This window comes from Bombina bombina, chromosome 4 (assembly GCF_027579735.1).
Source record: "Bombina bombina isolate aBomBom1 chromosome 4, aBomBom1.pri, whole genome shotgun sequence".
Classification (NCBI taxonomy): Eukaryota; Metazoa; Chordata; class Amphibia; order Anura; family Bombinatoridae; genus Bombina; species Bombina bombina.
The window spans coordinates 949,334,591-949,350,119 of NC_069502.1; the positions used below are offsets into that span (position 1 = coordinate 949,334,591).

The 15,529-nt window shown below is 40.3% G+C and overlaps 1 protein-coding gene across 1 annotated transcript in view; it reads left to right on the forward strand.

Annotated features, from left to right (window-relative positions):
• Nucleotides 1–15,529, forward strand: part of ACOXL (acyl-CoA oxidase like) — a 1,233,832-nt gene that overhangs the window by 447,872 nt on the left and 770,431 nt on the right. Inside the window, exon 12 of the mRNA XM_053712602.1 lies at nucleotides 3,889–3,978. Coding sequence (XP_053568577.1) covers nucleotides 3,889–3,978 — 90 coding nt within the window. The remainder of the gene's footprint in view (nucleotides 1–3,888; nucleotides 3,979–15,529) is intronic.

Here is a 15,529-nt window from a genome sequence, read left to right on the forward strand (position 1 = left end):
CTGGGTTTGCTATTGTGGCGCGCAGAGCGCTTTGGTTGAAATCTTGGTCAGCGGATGCGTCTTCCAAGAACAAATTGCTTAACATTCCTTTCAAGGGGAAAACGCTGTTTGGCCCTGACTTGAAAGAGATTATCTCTGATATCACTGGGGGTAAGGGCCACGCCCTTCCTCAGGATAGGTCTTTCAAGGCCAAAAATAAACCTAATTTTCGTCCCTTTCGTAGAAACGGACCAGCCCCAAGTGCTACGTCCTCTAAGCAAGAGGGTAATACTTCTCAAGCCAAGCCAGCCTGGAGACCAATGCAAGGCTGGAACAAGGGAAAGCAGGCCAAGAAACCTGCCACTGCTACCAAGACTGCATGAAATGTTGGCCCCCGATCCGGGACCGGATCTGGTGGGGGGCAGACTCTCTCTCTTCGCTCAGGCTTGGGCGAGAGATGTTCTGGATCCTTGGGCACTAGAAATAGTCTCCCAAGGTTATCTTCTGGAATTCAAGGGGCTTCCCCCAAGGGGGAGGTTCCACAGGTCTCAATTGTCTTCAGACCACATAAAGAGACAGGCATTCTTACATTGTGTAGAAGACCTGTTAAAAATGGGAGTGATTCATCCTGTTCCATTAGGAGAACAAGGGATGGGGTTCTACTCCAATCTGTTCGTAGTTCCCAAAAAAGAGGGAACGTTCAGACCAATCTTAGATCTCAAGATCCTAAACAAGTTTCTCAAGGTTCCATCGTTCAAAATGGAAACTATTCGAACAATTCTTCCTTCCATCCAGGAAGGTCAATTCATGACCACGGTGGACTTAAAGGATGCGTATCTACATATTCCTATCCACAAGGAACATCATCGGTTCCTAAGGTTCGCATTCCTGGACAAGCATTACCAGTTCGTGGCACTTCCTTTCGGATTAGCCACTGCTCCAAGGATTTTCACAAAGGTACTAGGGTCCCTTCTAGCGGTACTAAGACCAAGGGGCATTGCAGTAGTACCTTACTTGGACGACATTCTGATTCAAGCGTCGTCCCTTCCTCAAGCAAAGGCTCACACGGACATAGTCCTGGCCTTTCTCAGATCTCACGGATGGAAAGTGAACGTAGAAAAGAGTTCTCTATCTCCGTCAACAAGGGTTCCCTTCTTGGGAACAATAATAGACTCCTTAGAAATGAGGATTTTTCTGACAGAGGCCAGAAAAACAAAACTTCTAAACTCTTGTCAAACACTTCATTCCGTTCCTCTTCCTTCCATAGCGCAGTGCATGGAAGTAATAGGTTTGATGGTAGCGGCAATGGACATAGTTCCTTTTGCGCGCATTCATCTAAGACCATTACAACTGTGCATGCTCAGTCAGTGGAATGGGGACTATACAGACTTGTCTCCGACGATTCAAGTAAATCAGAGGACCAGAGACTCACTCCGTTGGTGGCTGTCCCTGGACAACCTGTCACAAGGGATGACCTTCCGCAGACCAGAGTGGGTCATTGTCACTACCGACGCCAGTCTGATGGGCTGGGGCGCGGTCTGGGGACCCCTGAAAGCTCAGGGTCTTTGGTCTCGGGAAGAATCTCTTCTACCGATAAATATTCTGGAACTGAGAGCGATATTCAATGCTCTCAAGGCTTGGCCTCAGCTAGCAAAGGCCAAGTTCATACGGTTTCAATCAGACAACATGACGACTGTTGCGTACATCAACCATCAGGGGGGAACAAGGAGTTCCCTGGCGATGGAAGAAGTGACCAAAATCATTCAATGGGCGGAGACTCACTCCTGCCACCTGTCTGCAATCCACATTCCAGGAGTGGAAAATTGGGAAGCGGATTTTCTGAGTCGTCAGACATTACATCCGGGGGAGTGGGAACTCCATCCGGAAATCTTTGCCCAAATTACTCAATTGTGGGGCATTCCAGACATGGATCTGATGGCCTCTCGTCAGAACTTCAAGGTTCCTTGCTACGGGTCCAGATCCAGGGATCCCAAGGCGACTCTAGTAGATGCACTAGTAGCACCTTGGACCTTCAAACTAGCTTATGTATTCCCGCCGTTTCCTCTCATCCCCAGGCTGGTAGCCAGGATCAATCAGGAGAGGGCGTCGGTGATCTTGATAGCTCCTGCGTGGCCACGCAGGACTTGGTATGCAGATCTGGTGAATATGTCATCGGCTCCACCATGGAAGCTACCTTTGAGACGAGACCTTCTTGTTCAAGGTCCGTTCGAACATCCGAATCTGGTCTCACTCCAGCTGACTGCTTGGAGATTGAACGCTTGATTTTATCAAAACGAGGGTTCTCAGATTCTGTTATTGATACTCTTGTTCAGGCCAGAAAGCCTGTAACTAGAAAAATTTACCACAAAATATGGAAAAAATATATCTGTTGGTGTGAATCTAAAGGATTCCCTTGGAACAAGGTAAAGATTCCTAAGATTCTATCCTTTCTTCAAGAAGGATTGGAGAAAGGATTATCTGCAAGTTCCTTGAAGGGACAGATTTCTGCCTTGTCTGTGTTACTTCACAAAAAGCTGGCAGCTGTGCCAGATGTTCAAGCCTTTGTTCAGGCTCTGGTTAGAATCAAGCCTGTTTACAAACCTTTGACTCCTCCTTGGAGTCTCAACTTAGTTCTTTCAGTTCTTCAGGGGGTTCCGTTTGAACCCTTACATTCCGTTGATATTAAGTTATTATCTTGGAAAGTTTTGTTTTTGGTTGCAATTTCTTCTGCTAGAAGAGTTTCAGAATTATCTGCTCTGCAGTGTTCTCCTCCTTATCTGGTTTTCCATGCAGATAAGGTGGTTTTACGTACTAAACCTGGTTTTCTTCCGAAAGTTGTTTCTAACAAAAACATTAACCAGGAGATAGTCGTGCCTTCTTTGTGTCCGAATCCAGCTTCAAAGAAGGAACGTTTGTTGCACAATTTGGATGTTGTTCGCGCTCTAAAATTCTATTTAGATGCTACAAAGGATTTTAGACAAACATCTTCCTTGTTTGTTGTTTATTCTGGTAAAAGGAGAGGTCAAAAAGCAACTTCTACCTCTCTCTCTTTTTGGATTAAAAGCATCATCAGATTGGCTTATGAGACTGCCGGACGGCAGCCTCCTGAAAGAATCACAGCTCATTCCACTAGGGCTGTGGCTTCCACATGGGCCTTCAAGAACGAGGCTTCTGTTGATCAGATATGTAGGGCAGCGACTTGGTCTTCACTGCACACTTTTACCAAATTTTACAAGTTTGATACTTTTGCTTCTTCTGAGGCTATTTTTGGGAGAAAGGTTTTGCAAGCCGTGGTGCCTTCCATTTAGGTGACCTGATTTGCTCCCTCCCTTCATCCGTGTCCTATAGCTTTGGTATTGGTTCCCACAAGTAAGGATGACGCCGTGGACCGGACACACCTATGTTGGAGAAAACAGAATTTATGTTTACCTGATAAATTACTTTCTCCAACGGTGTGTCCGGTCCACGGCCCGCCCTGGTTTTTTAATCAGGTCTGATAATTTATTTTCTTTAACTACAGTCACCACGGTATCATATGGTTTCTCCTATGCAAATATTCCTCCTTTACGTCGGTCGAATGACTGGGGTAGGCGGAGCCTAGGAGGGATCATGTGACCAGCTTTGCTGGGCTCTTTGCCATTTCCTGTTGGGGAAGAGAATATCCCACAAGTAAGGATGACGCCGTGGACCGGACACACCGTTGGAGAAAGTAATTTATCAGGTAAACATAAATTCTGTTTTCTTTGATATACTGTATGTCAGTTTTGTGATCACCTTTAGTGACTGAGAGGTATGTGTGTACCATAACTAAGGGCACTTACACTATCTTTTTCTGTGCTTTGTACTAAGGCAAGCAATAAACATTCCTTTGATTTTTTTTTTTGTATTTCTATACTTTTAATCATTTAGGGATTCATGATGGAAAACAGGATTCCGGGCCTGAAGTGTGACTCTGATGTGTTTGTGACATTTGAAGGTGACAATGTTGTTATGCTGCAGGTAAGAAATATATATTCCCTTTTTCTTTAGTTCTGTGTTTCGAATTTAAAAACAAGCACAATATTATCAATATTTTTTTTTATTGAATATGTCCTTTTTGTATTTTTACTTCCTTCACAACTCGGTCTCATTATTTCTCAGCTTTCCTTTATGATTGTGCTACCACGGTTATTATCATTATTATTGGCATTTATTCGTGAAATGCCGCTAAATTCCATAGCGTTATTCCAGAATGTATAGCTTTAATTACATAAGGAGACTGAATGTATGGAAAGATTACGTTTCTGTTTATTAAAGAGACATTAAACACAAAATAAATGCTAGATAGAATGATGCATTTAAAGCAAAGATTAGTCTAAGAATAACATTTAGATTGATTTTGTAAAGTTTCATTAGTTGTTTAAATATTGTCAAAATAAGTGTAAAGTTTTGGGGGTCAATTTATGTAAGTGCAAGCTGACATGATATGATGTAGCGTATCATGTCCGCTGCACACCGATAAATGCCCACAGCATACACTGTTGGAATTTATAATTCCACCAGCAGTTCTTGTGAACTGCTGGTGCAATGCCGCCCCCTGCAGATTCGCTGCCAATCGTCCACTAGCAGGGGGTGTCAATCAACCCGATCGTATTTGATCGGGTTGATTTCTGTCCGCCACCTCAGAGCAGGCGGACAGGTTATGGAGCAACGGAAGGCTCGCAGGAAACATGGGGCATTAAGCTCCATACGGAGCTTGATAAATATTCCCCTTAGTGTCTATAAAGCTGGGCACTGTCATGTTGTAACTTAGGTTACCTTCTCTGCTGTGGTCAATTAGGGACAGTTACACTAGAGTGTGCAGCCAATGGCTGTATGTAATATTACAGTGTTCTGCACTTCCATTTCTAACAAGAACCGAAAAGCTCGCAATTACTGAATGGAATTACAGGAAAAGGGGGCAAAATAAATAATAAAAGTATATTGTAGTGTTTCTTTTATATATAACATTTTTCATTTGATATTACCATCTCAAAATGTTTAATGTCCCTTAAATGGTCATTGTATGTTCACGAAGCATACCATGAACATATGATATGTATAATAAAACACTGAAAAACAAACAAAATGTACTTAAAGGGACATTAAACTGCTGGGTACAACTCCAGCAGCAGGGTTCCTACTCACCATGCTATTGATTTTCCTGCTATGCCTGCAGTTCTCTTCAAATTTGTTTTCTTATTTTAACTCTTTACAAGTGGTGGTTAGAGAAGATCTGCATCTTCATACTCTGCCATCTTGAGTTTAAGTATTCCCACACCCTGTGACACAAGCGATGCACATCTACAGATCAGTGATACTGTTGTGTTCTAACACATTATTTTGTTCTTCATATTGTACCAAACAGCAAAGAGATCTTCAATGGCACCGGGAGCCCCATAACTTGACCGCCACCTTTTAGGTGGCAGACTGAAATCATCCCAATCAGATTGGGATGATTGACGGCCCCTGCTAGCGGCCGATTGGCCACCAGTGAGCAGGGGGGTGGCATTGCACAAACATTTCACCAGAAATGCTTGTGCAATATTAAATGCCGACAGGGTATGCTGTTGGCATTTAGCGAGGTCGAGCAGACATGATTTGCTGTAGTGAATAATGTCCGCTCGACCATTAATAAATATACCCCAAAGTGTAGCTGGAACTACACGTAGTGTACTGGAGAATACTGGTACCCCAAAGCTGGACAGCACTAGATGATGCCACCAAGCTTCCCCGAATAACTGTGATCTGTCCTCACGATGTTTCACCCACGTCAGGTGGAGATTCCAAATGGGCCGTGACTTCACTGGCAGCTAACGTCTAAGCAATTCAGACACCGCCTCTCTAGAGTGTGTGAGCAAGTGGGATGCACAACCGGCAGCTTCCTATTGAAACCATTGCTGTGGAAGTGACTTCAAATATAATAACAATAGACTTTATATTTTACATTTATCCTTCTCATCTTAAGGAAATCAAGGACACATGTCCCTTGTGGCAAACAAAAATAATAAACAACGTTGATGAGGAACAATTTAAAGATGCATTTGAAAATATCCCAGCCCTAAAGAAACAGTGCATACTTCACTGAGAAACGCGTTGTTTTTATCATTAAATAATTTACCTTTGGAGTAAGGTTTTCAATTACCATTACCATTGTTATCCTTTTGGAGCTCTTTATGTATCTCCTTGCCCATTTGACGTTACGGCCACCAGACGTGGGTGAGACATTGTGGGGACAGATTGCTGTTATTCGGGCAAGCTTTGTTGCTTCATCTAGGGCTGTCCAGCTGGGGAGAGCGGTATTCTCCAGTATACGCCACGTGCACTATGTTAAGTGTCATCTAATCCATGTGTTGTCCCTTGTCTTTACTTTGATAGTATATGATACACAGGTACTACTTAACCTATGAGGCGCCTCCTTTTTTTCTATATGAATCAGGACAGAATAAATATGACATTTTTGACCAATGAGTCTAATAATTTTGCAAGGTACTGTAATTTGCCTTTAAAACACATGGAGAACCAGGGAACAGAAGAACTTCAGGAAACATTTTTACAGACTTTTTTTCTAAAATATTATTATTATTTTTAAACAATGGACAATGTCAAGGATGCAAAAAATCCTAAAAAAATAACATGTCCAAAATATATGTAAAAGACCATGGGGCATATGTATCAAGCTCCATATGGAGCTTGATGCCCCGTGTTTCTGGCGAGCCTGCAGACTCGCCAGAAACAGCAGTTATGAAGCAGCGATCACAAAGACCGCTGCTCCATAACCTGTCCGCCTGCTCTGAGCAGGCAGACAGACATCGCCGGAAATCAACCCGATCGAGTACGATCGGATTAATTAACACCCCCCTGTTGGCGGCTGATTGGCCACGAGTCTGCAGGGGGCGGCATTGCACCAGCAGCTCTTGTGAGCTGCTGGTGCAATGCTGAATACGGCGAGCGTATTGCTCTCCGTATTAAGCGAGGTCTTGCGGACCTGATCCGCACTGTCAGATCAGGTCCGACAGACCTTGTTAAATAGGGGCCCATAAATCATATAAATCAAATTTGACAAAGTTTTGAAATGTAATTTTTTTTTTTTAATACAAAAAAATGACAAATATGACTCAAACAGATGATTTAACATGTAGGAAGGATAAATAGCAAGTAACTATTATGCTCTGTCATTTAAAAAGTAATATTGTCAGGGTTAAAGGGATATGAAACCCCCCAAAAAATATTTTGTAATTCAGACGGAGCATATTATTTTACAAAAGTTTCCTATTGACTTCTATTATGACATTTTCTTTGTTCCCATGCTATTCTGTGCTGAAGAGATATATAGGTAGGGATCTGTAGCACTACATGACAGATAATAGTGCTGCTATTTAGTGCTCTTGCAAATGGATAACTTTTTGCAAAACTGATCCCATATAGTGCTCCAGAAATGGGCCGGCTCCTAAGCTTACGTTCCTGCTTTTCAACAAAAGACACCAAGGGAACAAAGAAAATGTGATAATAGGAGTAAATGACAAAGTTGTTTAAAATCTCATGCTCTATCTGAGTGATGAAAGAAAAATGTAGGGTTTATTTATAAGCGGGCACATATCTAGATTTGCACTGTAAGCAACCCAAGGCACAGTTTAAAGGGATATGAAACCCATTTTTTTTCGTTCATGATTTAGAAAGAACATACAATTTTGAACAACTTTTATATTTAATTCTATTATCTAATTTGCTTTCCTATCTTGATATCCTTTGATGAAAAGCATATCTAGATAGGCTCCATAGCTGCTGATTGGTGACTGAACATAGATGCCTCGTGTGATTGGCTCACCCATGTGCATTGCTGTCTCTTCAACAAAGACTGTCTAAAAAATTAAGCAAATTAGATAATAGAAGTAAATTGGAATGTTGTTTAAAATTGTATGCTCTACCTGAATCATAAAAGAAAAATTTGGGGTTTAGTGTCCCTTTAACTGCTCATTTTCACCCTATATGTACTTTTTGACTTGACAAGTTTTACAATAGGTGCCCAGAGGCAATAGACTAAAGAAAAATAGGCGTTGTTATAGGAAATTGCATTTCAAGGGACATTTTAGAGATTAGTACAGCAAATTTGTGTCATACTTGAAATAAACCTAGGTTGTCAGAATAGAATAGATAGAAACATAAAAGGAAATATGATTAGATCAGTCCATCTATCCTATATACTTTTCTATGTTAAAGGGACATGCATGTCATAATTAAAATGTTACGTTTCAGATAGGGCATGCAATTTTATCAGACTTTTCATTTTACCTCTATTATCAAATGTCCTCTGTCCTCTTGGTAACATTTGTTTAAATGCATACCAAGGTATGCTCACGTATCTGTAAAGCACTGCTTGGAGCTAACTGGTGATTGGTGACTGCATTCATATGTATGTCTCTTGTCTTTGGCTCAACAGATGTGTTTTGTAGGGTCGCAGTAGTGCATTTCTGCTTTTGAGTTTGACTTCAACACATAGTTATATGCAAATTATTGTACAATTGTAAATCGGTATAATAATCACATTAGAGTAGTGGTTCTCAACCCAAGCATGCTCGATAAATTGCTCCGTCTTTTATATATATATATATATATGTGTATGTATTTATGTATATATATTGTTGTGGAGAAACCCTGCATTAGATCAATTTCTTTTTTACCCTTATTGTGCTATAATAACAGAGCAATGTTATTATAGATTGATTCAATTGTGTGCTTTATCTAATTTACATTATATGGTAGCTAAATAATTCTTTATAGGAAAGAGATTATCATTATTGCATTGCATAGATTATATTGGTGCATTTCAGTTTTAATTACAAGTATTTTAACAATAGACTTTTATTAAAGTGAGGGCGAATCCTAGCGTTTTTGGAACGCTAGGATTTACCATTGGAGCAAATAAAGGCGATTTCATTCATGAAGTATAAAATACTTCATGCTGAAAGTTCCTTTATTTGTTTGAAGTGTTCGCCACGTTGAGCACCTCAGGCAGCTCATGGCAGAACGCTATTTTGCTAAGAGTTGATGTTTCCACCTCTTAGCCAATAGCTGTGCAGGCTATCCGGCTTGGCGCCAGCTGGGCCGCAGGGCTATTTGCTAAGAGGTCGAAACGTCACCTTTCAGCCAAATAGCGCTCTGTGGCGGGCTGCTTGAGGAGCTCAGTGCGGCGAACGCTTCAAACAAATAAAGGAACTTTCAGAATGAAGTATTTTATACTTCATGACTGAAAGTCCCCTTTATTTGTTTCAATGGTAAATCCTAGCGTTTCACAAATGCTAGGATTTACCATCACTTTAAGCAAAAATGTTTCTAGCAGAAACTTTTTTTTTAGTGATTACTTTTACTTTGCTTGTGACTTGTGGAGCACACATATGTCTTGTGCACTTTAATTTACAGTTTGGCTACTTAGACAGTCATTGTGCAAGTAGCTATACTTTATATGTCCCCACCTGCATCCCAGCAATCTGTGAAAAGTAATATGTAAGTATGCTTCACAAGTCCCAATAAAAGTAATCACTGAAACAGCGATGGCTTTTACTAGAACCATTTGTTATTAATAAATTATATTTGATTCTTATCAAAACTTAGTTGAACTAATGTGCATTTTAATTTTAACAGGAATATTCTAATAATAATAAATGTTATTTTATTGAATTGTGACCTTGCCTATTACTATAATTATCCAATGCCTCCTATCACATAATTTGATACTTTCTTAAAGGGACAGTCTACTTCAGAATTGTTATTGTTTAAAAAGATAGATAATCCCTTTATTACCCATTCCCAGTTTTGCATAACCAACACTATTACCGTTTACCTCTGTGACTACCTTGCATCTAAGCCTTTGCAGACTGCCCCCTTATTTCAGTTCATTTGAGAGACTTGTTTTTTAGCCAATCAGTGCTGACTCCAGAAGAGCACAAAGTTATCTATATGACACACATGAACTAGCACTGTCTAACCGTGAAAAACTGTTAAAATGCAGTGAGATTAGAGGCAGCCTTAGAAATTAACATATAAGCCTACCTAGATTTAGCTTTCAGCAAAGCAAATTTGATGATAAAAGTAATTTGAATGTTGATTAAAATTGCATGCCCTATCTGAATTATGAAAGTTTAATTTTGACTATACTGTCCCTTTAATGCATGCCACTCCATCATTAAACGTGACAAGTGGGAATAAGTTCATTGCAGTAATAAAAATTTCTTTCATGTAATTAGCAAGAGTCCATGAGCTAGTGACGTATGGGATATACATTCCTACCAGGAGGGGCAAAGTTTCCCAAACCTCAAAATGCCTATAAATACACCCCTCACCACACCCACAATTCAGTTTTACAAACGTTGCCTCCGATGGAGGTGGTGAAGTAAGTTTGTGCTAGATTCTACGTTGATATGCGCTCCGCAGCAAGTTGGAGCCCGGTTTTCCTCTCAGCGTGCAGTGAATGTCAGAGGGATGTGAGGAGAGTATTGCCTATTTGAATGCAGTGATCTCCTTCTACGGGGTCTATTTCATAGGTTCTCTGTTATCGGTCGTAGAGATTCATCTCTTACCTCCCTTTTCAGATCGACGATATACTCTTATATATACCATTACCTCTGCTGATTCTCGTTTCAGTACTGGTTTGGCTATCTGCTATATGTAGATGAGTGTCCTGGGGTAAGTAAGTCTTATTTTCTGTGACACTCCAAGCTATGGTTGGGCACTTTGTTTATAAAGTTCTAAATATATGTATTCAAACATTTATTTGCCTTGACTCAGAATGTTCAACTTTCCTTATTTTCAGACAGTCAGTTTCATATTTGGGATAATGCATTTTGATTTGACCATTTTTTCTTACCTTAAAATTTGACTTTTTCCCTGTGGGCTGTTAGGCTCGCGGGGGCTGAAAATGCTTCATTTTATTGCGTCATTCTTGGCGCGGACTTTTTTGGCGCAAAAATTCTATTTCCGTTTCCGGCGTCATACGTGTCGCCGGAAGTTGCGTCATTTTTTGACGTTATTTCGCGCCAAAAATGTCGGCGTTCCGGATGTGGCGTCATTTTTGGCGCCAAAAAGCATTTAGGCGCCAAATAATGTGGGCGTCTTATTTGGCGCGAAAAAATATGGGCGTCGCTTTTGTCTCCACATTATTTAAGTCTCATTTTTTATTGCTTCTGGTTGCTAGAAGCTTGTTCTTTGGCATTTTTTCCCATTCCTGAAACTGTCATTTAAGGAATTTGATCAATTTTGCTTTATATGTTGTTTTTTCTCTTACATATTGCAAGATGTCTCACGTTGCATCTGAGCCAGAAGATACTACAGGAAAATCGCTGTCAAGTGCTGAATCTACCAAAGCTAAGTGTATCTGCTGTAAACTTTTGGTAGCTATTTCTCCAGCTGTTGTTTGTATTGATTGTCATGACAAACTTGTTAAAGCAGATAATATTTCCTTTAGTAAAGTACCATTGCCTGTTGCAGTTCCCTCAACATCTAAGGTGCAGAATGTTCCTGATAATATAAGAGATTTTGTTTCTGAATCCATAAAGAAGGCTATGTCTGTTATTTCTCCTTCTAGTAAACGTAAAAAATCTTTTAAAACTTCTCTCCCTACAGATGAATTTTTAAATGAACATCATCATTCTGATTCTGATGACTCCTCTGGTTCAGAGGATTCTGTCTCTGAGGTTGATGCTGATAAATCTTCATATTTATTTAAAATGGAATTTATTCGTTCTTTACTTAAAGAAGTTCTAATTGCTTTAGAAATAGAGGATTCTGGTCCTCTTGATACTAATTCTAAACGTTTAGATAAGGTATTTAAAGCTCCTGTGGTTATTCCAGAAGTTTTTCCTGTTCCTAATGCTATTTCTGCAGTAATTTCCAAAGAATGGGATAAATTGGGTAATTCATTTACTCCTTCTAAACGTTTTAAGCATTTATATCCTGTGCCGTCTGACAGATTAGAATTTTGGGACAAAATCCCTAAAGTTGATGGGGCTATTTCTACCCTTGCTAAACGTACTACTATTCCTACGTCAGATGGTACTTCGTTTAAGGATCCTCTAGATAGGAAAATTGAGTCCTTTCTAAGAAAAGCTTATCTGTGTTCAGGTAATCTTCTTAGACCTGCTATATCTTTGGCTGATGTTGCTGCAGCTTCAACTTTTTGGTTGGAAACTTTAGCGCAACAAGTAACACATCGTGATTCTCATGACATTATTATTCTTCTTCAGCATGCTAATAATTTTATCTGTGATGCCATTTTTGATATTATCAGAGTTGATGTCAGGTTTATGTCTCTAGCTATTTTAGCTAGAAGAGCTTTATGGCTTAAAACTTGGAATGCTGATATGGCTTCTAAATCAACTTTACTTTCTATTTCTTTCCAGGGTAACAAATTATTTGGTTCTCAGTTGGATTCCATCATTTCAACTGTTACTGGTGGGAAAGGAACTTTTTTACCACAGGATAAAAAATCTAAAGGTAAAAGCAGAGCTAATAATCGTTTTCGTTCCTTTCGTTTCAACAAAGAACAAAAGCCTGATCCTTCATCCTCAGGAGCAGTTTCAGTTTGGAAACCATCTCCAGTCTGGAATAAATCCAAGCCAGCTAGAAAGGCAAAGCCTGCTTCTAAGTCCACATGAAGGTGCGGCCCTCATTCCAGCTCAGCTGGTAGGGGGCAGGTTACGTTTTTTCAAGGAAATTTGGATCAATTCTGTTCACAATCTTTGGATTCAGAACATTGTTTCAGAAGGGTACAGAATTGGTTTCAAGATAAGACCTCCTGCAAAGAGATTTTTTCTTTCCCGTGTCCCAGTAAATCCAGTAAAAGCTCAAGCATTTCTGAAATGTGTTTCAGATCTAGAGTTGACTGGAGTAATTATGCCAGTTCCAGTTCAGGAACAGGGGATGGGGTTTTATTCAAATCTCTTCATTGTACCAAAGAAGGAGAATTCCTTCAGACCAGTTCTGGATCTAAAAATATTGAATCGTTATGTAAGGATACCAACGTTCAAAATGGTAACTGTAAGGACTATCTTGCCTTTTGTTCAGCAAGGGAATTATATGTCCACAATAGATTTACAGGATGCATATCTGCATATTCCGATTCATCCAGATCATTTTCAGTTCCTGAGATTCTCTTTTCTGGACAAGCATTACCAGTTTGTGGCTCTGCCGTTTGGCCTAGCTACAGCTCCAAGAATTTTTACAAAGGTTCTCGGTGCCCTTCTGTCTGTAATCAGAGAACAGGGTATTGTGGTATTTCCTTATTTGGACGATATCTTGGTACTTGCTCAGTCTTTACATTTAGCAGAATCTCATACGAATCGACTTGTGTTGTTTCTTCAAGATCATGGTTGGAGGATCAATTTACCAAAAAGTTCTTTGATTCCTCAGACAAGGGTAACCTTTCTGGGTTTCCAGATGGATTCAGTGTCCATGACTCTGTCTTTAACAGACAAGAGACGTCTAAAATTGATTGCAGCTTGTCGAAACCTTCAGTCACAATCATTCCCTTCGGTAGCCTTATGCATGGAAATTCTAGGTCTTATGGCTGCTGCATCGGACGCGATCCCCTTTGCTCGTTTTCACATGCGACCTCTTCAGCTCTGTATGCTGAAGCAATGGTGCAAGGATTACACGAAGATATCTCAAACAATATCTTTAAAACCGATTGTTCGGCACTCTCTAACATGGTGGACAGATCACCATCGTTTAATTCAGGGGGCTTCTTTTGTGCTTCCGACCTGGACTGTAATTTCAACAGATGCAAGTCTCACGGGTTGGGGAGCTGTGTGGGGATCTCTGACGGCACAGGGAGTTTGGGAATCTCAGGAGGTGAGATTACCTATCAATATCTTGGAACTCCGTGCAATTTTCAGAGCTCTTCAGTTTTGGCCTCTTCTGAAGAGAGAATCGTTCATTTGTTTTCAGACAGACAATGTCACAACTGTGGCATACATCAATCATCAAGGAGGGACTCACAGTCCTCTGGCTATGAAAGAAGTATCTCGAATCTTGGTTTGGGCGGAATCCAGCTCCTGTCTAATCTCTGCGGTTCATATCCCAGGTGTAGACAATTGGGAAGCGGATTATCTCAGTCGCCAAACGTTGCATCCGGGCGAATGGTCTCTTCACCCAGAGGTATTTCTTCAGATTGTTCAAATGTGGGAACTTCCAGAAATAGATCTGATGGCGTCCCATCTAAACAAGAAACTTCCCAGGTATCTGTCCAGATCCCGGGATCCTCAGGCGGAGGCAGTGGATGCATTATCACTTCCTTGGAAGTATCATCCTGCCTATATCTTTCCGCCTCTAGTTCTTCTTCCAAGAGTGATCTCCAAGATTCTGAAGGAATGCTCGTTTGTTCTGCTGGTAGCTCCAGCATGGCCTCACAGGTTTTGGTATGCGGATCTTGTCCGGATGGCCTCTTGCCAACCGTGGACTCTTCCGTTAAGACCAGACCTTCTGTCACAAGGTCCTTTTTCCATCAGGATCTGAAATCCTTAAATTTAAAGGTATGGAGATTGAACGCTTGATTCTTGGTCAAAGAGGTTTCTCTGACTCCGTGATTAATACTATGTTACAGGCTCGTAAATCTGTATCTCGAGAGATATATTATAGAGTCTGGAAGACTTATATTTCTTGGTGTCTTTCTCATCATTTTTCTTGGCATTCTTTTAGAATACCGAGAATTTTACAGTTTCTTCAGGATGGTTTAGATAAGGGTTTGTCCGCAAGTTCTTTGTAAGGACAAATCTCTGCTCTTTCTGTTCTTTTTCACAGAAAGATTGCTATTCTTCCTGATATTCATTGTTTTGTACAAGCTTTGGTTCGCATAAAACCTGTCATTAAGTCAATTTCTCCTCCTTGGAGTTTGAATTTGGTTCTGGGAGCTCTTCAAGCTCCTCCGTTTGAACCTATGCATTCATTGGACATTAAATTACTTTCTTGGAAAGTTTTGTTCCTTTTGGCCATCTCTTCTGCCAGAAGAGTTTCTGAATTATCTGCTCTTTCTTGTGAGTCTCCTTTTCTGATTTTTCATCAGGATAAGGCGGTGTTGCGAACTTCTTTTGAATTTTTACCTAAAGTTGTGAATTCCAACAACATTAGTAGAGAAATTGTGGTTCCTTCATTATGTCCTAATCCTAAGAATTCTAAGGAGAAATCGTTGCATTCTTTGGATGTTGTTAGAGCTTTGAAATATTATGTTGAAGCTACGAAATCTTTCCGTAAGACTTCTAGTCTATTTGTTATCTTTTCCGGTTCTAGAAAAGGCCAGAAAGCTTCTGCCATTTCTTTGGCATCTTGGTTGAAATCTTTAATTCATCTTGCCTATGTTGAGTCGGGTAAAATTCCGCCTCAGAGAATTACAGCTCATTCTACTAGGTCAGTATCTACTTCCTGGGCGTTTAGGAATGAAGCTTCGGTTGACCAGATCTGCAAAGCAGCAACTTGGTCCTCTTTGCATACTTTTACTAAATTCTACCATTTTGATGTATTTTCTTCTTCTGAAGCAGTTTTT